This window comes from Lathyrus oleraceus, chromosome 7 (assembly GCF_024323335.1).
Source record: "Lathyrus oleraceus cultivar Zhongwan6 chromosome 7, CAAS_Psat_ZW6_1.0, whole genome shotgun sequence".
NCBI lineage: Eukaryota > Viridiplantae > Streptophyta > Magnoliopsida > Fabales > Fabaceae > Lathyrus > Lathyrus oleraceus.
In genome coordinates, this window is record NC_066585.1 from 246,822,417 (window position 1) to 246,829,761 (window position 7,345).

General features: G+C 36.2%; 1 protein-coding gene across 3 annotated transcripts; it reads left to right on the plus strand.

The window, feature by feature from the left end:
- The first annotated feature begins 290 nt into the window (after positions 1 to 290).
- LOC127105252 (trihelix transcription factor ENAP2) lies at positions 291 to 2,816 on the plus strand. 3 transcript variants are annotated; one of them, XM_051042422.1, is made up of 2 exons: positions 291 to 1,405; positions 2,526 to 2,816. In XM_051042422.1, coding segments are annotated over exons 1-2 (921 nt in total). In that variant the 5' UTR covers positions 291 to 485; the 3' UTR covers positions 2,527 to 2,816. The 3 variants fall into 3 exon arrangements, with proteins under 3 accessions (XP_050898379.1, XP_050898380.1, XP_050898381.1); XM_051042423.1 differs by having other exon boundaries at positions 292 to 1,380; positions 2,523 to 2,816; XM_051042424.1 differs by having other exon boundaries at positions 292 to 1,380.
- The last annotated feature ends 4,529 nt before the right edge of the window (positions 2,817 to 7,345 follow it).

The window sequence follows — 7,345 nt, forward strand, 5'->3', positions numbered from 1 at the left end:
ATAAATCTTCATTTGAATAAACATAAACAAAACATAATATACAATGTTCTGGTATGTTATAGAAATGTATCTTCGTAAAATAATCGACGATGCATATATGCGTGTCAAGTCTTTCAGAATTAATGCATGATACATGACTTTTAAAATATTACGGAGATGTATCTCTAAATCATTTAATATTTTAAAATATGTTTAGAGATGTATTTCCAAAATTTAAAGAATTTTTAAGTATTTTCACGTTGTTTACTAATAACCCATAAAAATTGAGTTAGACCCATGGGCCTTAAAACCAAACAGATTCTAAAACACAAAACCAAACAGATTCTAAAACACGTAAGAAAAAAAAATAATAAAACAGAACAAGAATTGAAAGAGTTTTCCCCGCACGGGCACCAGACTCTCGCCGTGAATATTTGCTCAGCCTCCGTCTTCGTCTGCCGACCGAACAAAACTCTCCACCGATTTTCCTAACTTAACTACTCGTTATGGACTCCATCTCCGGAGTTCCGTCTCCCCTTAACTCCGTTCCGCCGCGACCTCCGTCGGCATCGCCGTTTCCCGGCCGGGAAGACTGCTGGTGCGAAGACGCTACTTTCACTCTCATCGATGCATGGGGTGAGCGCTATCTAGACCTTAACCGTGGTAACCTCCGCCAGAAACACTGGCAAGAGGTTGCCGACGCCGTCAACGACCTCCACGCCGCCGGTAACAACAACAAGAAAGCTCGCCGAACCGACGTTCAGTGTAAGAACCGAATCGACACGCTTAAAAAGAAGTATAAGATCGAGAAAGCTAGGGTTTCCGAATCCAACGGCGGTTACCAGAGTCCTTGGCCATTCTTCTCTAGCCTCGACGTCCTCATCGGAAACACTTTTCCGGTAAAGAAACACTCGCCGCCGGCGACAGAGCGAACCACCATCGCCGTCGTCAAATCTCCACCGCCGCCTCCGGCATGGATAATCTCTCATCCGGTTGGTCCCCGATCCGGGACACAAAAACGTCCGGCCCAGATGAACAGAGACGACACATCTTTCCGACGGAATTTCTCAGCCTTTGCAACTGCAGCAGCGGCAGTGGCCGATGCAGAAAGTGAGGAGTCTGAGGACTGGAAGTTCAACAGTGGAACCAAGAGTGGGAAGAGGGGAAGAGAGAATGGTAGGAATATGGAGTTTGGGTACAAACATCTTGCTCAGGCGATAGAGAAGTTTGGCGAAGTATACGAAAGAGTTGAAGCTTCAAAACAGAGGCAAATGTTGGAATTGGAAAAGCAGAGGATGCAATTTGCAAAGGAGTTAGAGTTCCAAAGGATGCAGTTAATCATGGAAACGCAGGTTCGGATTCAGAAAATCAAGCGTAGCAAGCGTTGTTCTCCTGGTGTTGGTGAGCTTTTTCTGTTGACTTCATGGTGATGAATTTATTTTTTATTGGTTTTGTGTATTTTGTTTGTATGATTGCTTATACTGAATTTGAATATTTATTGGCTGCTTGTGAATCATAGTAATGTATAAATTTGGTTTTATATGGTTTCTTGCTGCTGAAGTTGGGAATTTATGTTACTTGTGATAATGGTAACTGATAGGTATAAAAGGCATAGGGGGGAAATATTTCTGGATTGGTTACATTTTGTTTATGCTACTAATAGAAGAAACTGTCTGAAACTCACAAGGTCATGTTTTTGGTGTTTTGTATCATGATATGAATTAAGTTTCATGAATTGATTTAGATACACAATCCTTAATAGTAGAATAATTTGAAGTCTTTTCTATATATACTATCTTTGGGATTCTGGTCTAGTTCTCCCTTAAGAAACCTGCATGTTTGTTCCCCACTATATGCTTTATTCTTCAGAAAAGTTGTTTACTGAGGTTCAAGTGGCTCCACTTATATGTGCTTTTCATTTGGATATGACTAGTTCCAAGATTGACTTCTCCTATGTTATTCATTTTTGTTTGCTTCCAGAATATTATTTTCACATACCATTTTGACATATTTAGGCTTATTTGACTTGCACACATAACCTCATAATACTTGCTATAGATTTTTTATTTTTGTGTTTGCTTTAGATTTCAGACCCTCAAAAAAGCTCAATGCAAACAAACAAGGCTATAATAAAAATATAAGACAGAACTTATGACATCTGGTTTAGTAAGAAGAGTTTTTTGTTTGTATGTGAAATGGAATACTGTGTAAGCTTAGTAGCCATAAGGTTTCTCCTTTGGAACCAAAATTAACTGAGCACAACTTTTATGAGGCAATTTGTTTGTTCGTTTTCCCTCCATAAACACAAGCATGGTGTCTGTGCTCCTATTTTTAAAATATCATATAATGATACGTATTGTTTTTTCATGTGTACTATGATTAGTTGTGCAATGTAAAAAATAATTGATAACTAAAGTAGTTTATGAGTATTTAAGATTGTGTACCCTTTTTGTTTATTGTTTTGTTTCTTTCTGCTGAGTTGAATAGTTTAGGATAACTACTCATGATTTTTTAATTTATTTGTTCATTCTTTCCCTCTCCAGCAGACAGTTTCTCATAGCAACCGGTGAAGAAGAATCCTATTGAGAAGAATAGATAGATTTTACTTTTTGGACATGGTATCATATATAGTCCCCTTTTTACCTTATGAACAAATAATTTAGGAAAGGTATTTCACAGTGAGGTTGAGGTTTGGTTGTATTTATAATGTAATGCCTACTTTTGTGTAGTAATTTTTCTTTCTTTTTTGACCACCTTTGAGGAACACTAGAAGATCATAAATGAACAGAAGATTGTGGATGGCTTACTCAATGGAAACTTTCATTGATTAGATTCAATTATATTTATAAAGATAGCTTAAATTATTGAATTTGTTTTTATGCAAAACATTCTGCCTTTCTCTTTCATTAAATCATCCGGAAGAACAATGATTATGAAGTTTGCCCATATAACCTCTTGTCCATCGAATTTCACTGAGGGAGGGGGATGTCAATGGAGAATAGTAATTGTGAGGGAATGAGTCAGAATAGTCAATAGCGGCTAATAGCGGTGCTATAGTGGCAGAGTAGAAGCTGACCGCAATGACAAAAGGTCTATCGGTGCAGAACTAAATCACGACCGCTATAGGGAAAACCACGGGTTGTGAGGACCTACCGGTTCTGACCTGGGGTGATTTCTAGCCTGTTGTCCTTTTCCTTTTTGAAAAACTGAGACTATTCCTTAAAATTAAAATGTTTTAAAGAGTAATTTAATTTTTCCTATCAAATTTTAGTTGAGATTCAACTCTAGTCTACCTTCATCTATATCCATTGTATATGGACTTCGTATCTTTCTTCATCTATTCAAGCATACATACCACACATCACATTTCCCTCCTTTCCGCAGTTGTTCATACCTCTACTCTTCCTTCTATAGTTGCCACCATTCGTCGCTCTCCTCTTTGTTCGCATCCATCACTTCTTTCTCCTTCCTGAAGTGCAAATGTCTTGTTCAACAAGGAACCTAGCACCCGAAATGCCAATCTCTGGTTCCACACAGGAACTAGTTCCATAAAGAACACAACACAATAAAATGTCGACTCTTGTTAGTATGATTGCAACACACCTAGTGTTGTTTCTCGGGTCAGTATCACGTATACATTTTTAACTCGCAATATAATAAGGCATGGTATACTAACAAAAAGGAAAGGATAATAATTTAATAGGAAACAAACATGCACGTAAGCCTTCTTTTATTTTTCTATTGTACAACAATTTGAATTAACTGTTTGGCTATTTTTTTATAGCAAAGGATGCAAATGCATTTGGAATATATAAAATATTTTTTCGGTCCCTTAATTATATCTTCGGGTTCAGATCAGTCCCTTTATTATTTTTCGTATTAGATTGGTCTCTTAACACTTTAAAACGTATCATGTTAGTCTTTTTCGTCTAATTAGTGACGAAAAAATTTAAAAATCGATCGCTAAATTCATTGTTAGTTAGACCGAAAGGACCAACATGACATGTTTTAAAGAATTAAGGGAGCAATCTGACACGAAAAATAATTAAGGGATCAATCTGAACACAAGAATATAGTTAAGAGACCAAAAATAATATTTTGTCTATATTAAAATAAAACCAGAGAGAAACAAAATACAAGGAACAAGATCCTCAAAATTTAACAAATCTAAACTCTGGGAAGCCTAGCTTGTTTCTATAGAAAGAATCTCTAATTTCTCTAGGAATGTCTTCCCATTAAGTGAGATTGTCTACATGACGTGCAACGCAACCGTTCCCTTCCCGAAAAAAATGTGAGTTGCTATAAACTGCATAGAACTAGCAATATGAAGGCAAATTTTCCATCTGTCTATCTTATGTCAAGGCACCTTAGCTAGATTTTTTTAAGTAAAAAAGACAAGCTTGGGATCAGTTTCCAACCAAAGTTTAGTCCAGTTTTTAGCAGAAGCTTTCTCAATAGCAATGGTGACTCCTATTAGTTATGTAATAAAAGCATCCCCATTGCCAATCCTAAAAGCAAAACTTCTAAGGTGGTCTCCTTTGTCATTTCTAAAGATGCCTCCGCGGCTCGCAGTGTTAGGAACTCCTAAAAACACCCCATCAGTATTGCATTTTGTCCAATTTTGCATCGGGGGAGGCCACAAGATTTCCTTAATCACGGGCGTCTTGGGAGAACGAATGGTGATTTTGAAAACTTTAAGGATAGCAAAGTCAGGCATTGATAATCTAGACGCTTTGTTGGAATTATTACCCGTCCAAGATGAATCAGAGATTATAGTTGTTATACAATATTTCCAATGAACTCGCTTGTTGTTGAATCTACCTTGGTTCCTAGCAAACCATATCGAATTGACAGAATTAATGATGGAAGAAAGAATAGTAATCTTACATTGAGGCGTCCATGATCTATCAGTAATACTCTATAAGTCCTCCATGGAATTGATAGGTAAACTCAAATTCAACACACTCGTTAGCCATTTCCAAATTCTAGTCGCGAAAGAGCATTCAAAAAAGAGATGTTGAGTTGTTTCCACCTGTTTGAAACACAAGTTATACATTGAAAGGAGATGCAGACCTCTTCTTAAGAGAGAGCTATCAGTTGACATCTTAGAATGATAAAGTCTCCAAAACAGCCAAGACCTTGAAAGAGGGATAGCCAAATTCCAAATGAGTGTTTGAAAATAATGATATATTTTTCATTAATAGCAAATTTGTAGTATTATTCAACTTTAGAACAATTTTTAAAAGTTATGTTACCAAACATGTTTATTTTATTTTATTTTTTCAAAACTTTTTCTTAAAACTAATTTACAAAATAATATTTAAAAACTAAAAATTAAAACTCATCCAAACGAGCCCTTAATATCTCAACTTCGAAAACCCATCTAGTTAAAGTTTTGTCCATTCACAATTCATTCTTTATCCATTTCTTTCTAACCTTTAATTTGTTACACCACCCTTTATTCAAACAACATAGTTTCTCATTGCATAATCATTTTTTCATCCATCATATCTTACCCAAAAAGGATGATGAGTATCAAACATCAACACTCAAGGAACCTTTGGAGCCCAAGGTAAAGCAAGCCCAAGGTAAAGCAAGCCCAAGTTGTGGAGGAAGAGGCATTTGAAGATGGAATAGAAAGCTCATATTTTGTATCCCTCATACCACCAAAGTCAAACATTAGTAGGAAGAAGAATTTTCAATCTCACAATAATTTGAAGGTGTTAAAGGAGACGCAATACAAAGCAATGTTGAAAGCCCAATCACCAATAATTTCGAAGAATACTCAAGTATCGAAGGATTCAGATGAAAGACTCTTAGAAGGAGGCTCACTATTATGTTGTAATTCAATCAGAGATTCAGATGTGGCACAATGTAATAAAAGTTTTTGGATGAATGTAGATAAAGATGTGGCTAGCAAAGTGTAGATGGCAATTACATCAATGGGAGTTTCAGGGGTAGAAATAGATGATGTTTATGAGCAGGCTATTTGTGGAATGAAATTACGTGACCAAGATGGGATGAGAAGGATGAGTGAGTATCCAAAAGTCACCAATAAATATTTATCATATAAAGTTAGGGATGGAGGAAGCTCTTTGAAAAGAAGAAGATCCAAACAAACTCTATAGAAGGGGAACATATATTTGTGCTTTATCAATGAGATCAAGTTTCAGGAAATGAATTATGACTTAACATCAAGTTTATAGGGAAATAAAGAAGTTAACTGGCCAACTAAAGATGCTATAGGAAAGTCAGAGGGCTTGTCGTTTTTATAGAAAAATGTGATATCTCTCCACACTTCAGCTTCACATGAGAATGATTCATTGGCATTTATGCTGATTAGAAGGGGAAGGTTTGTTATTTTATTAATATCTATTCATCTTGTTTCATTGCCATTAAGAGGAGGATGTGAGAGGAACCCATAAACATGAAAGGTAAATGGAGAAATGAGGAATGGTGTTTAGGAGGGGATTTTAATGTCATAAAAAATGTGCATGAAAGAAGTGGGAGGAATCGTCAAGTGAAAATAAGTGAAATTCAAAAGTTTAATGATTTCATAAACTTCATGTAATTAGTGGATGTGCCAACTATATGAAGGAAATCCACTTGGACAAATGGGGGATGGTACCTCTATGTCTAGGCTTGATAGATTTCTGTTAAGTGATGGTCTCATTGATAGTAAGAGTGTTGTAGGCCAGGAGGTAAGTGATAGGGACATTTCTGACCGCTTTCATATTTGGTTGAAAGCCAATGTATTGAATTGGGGTCTAAATTCCTTTAAAATTAATAATTGCTAGTTTGATCATCCTAGCATTACGGAGTTTATGGAGAATGAGTAGAAGTCCTTAGTAGCAGGTTCTCAGGCATTTGTCATTAAAGAAAAACTCAAAAGGTTAAAGGATATACTAAGGTGGTTGAATAGGGAGATTTTTGGGTGGATTGATTTGGAGATTGAGAAATATGTCGTGGAGTTGAATGAGGATGACGTGTTATTAGGAAACTCTAATGTGGTTGATATTGATGAGGATCAAGAAGGTTCTGGCCAAGATTGTCTCAATGTGTCAAACTAATTTTATTTTTGGTAGGTAGTGTTTGGATGGTGTAGTGGTGGTAAATGAGATTATTGATTTGGCTAAGAAGGTAGATTTTTAAAAAGCATATGTCAATGTTAATTGGATGCTTGCATTTTCAATAACAGTTAGTTTGTGTTGGTTAACCGTAGAGTAACTAAAGACTTTAAGGTTTACAAAGGATTAAGACAGGGGAATCCTCTTTCCCATTTTCTTTTCTCGATTGTCGCAGAAGGCTTATCAGGCATGATGGGAAAGTTAACTAGGTTAGGAGAGTTTACTGATTTCAAAGTCAA

Bases quoted from the DNA above. Each gene is read 5' to 3' on its own strand.
- LOC127105252 (XM_051042422.1), top strand. From the start codon at position 486: ATGGACTCCATCTCCGGAGTTCCGTCTCCCCTTAACTCCGTTCCGCCG.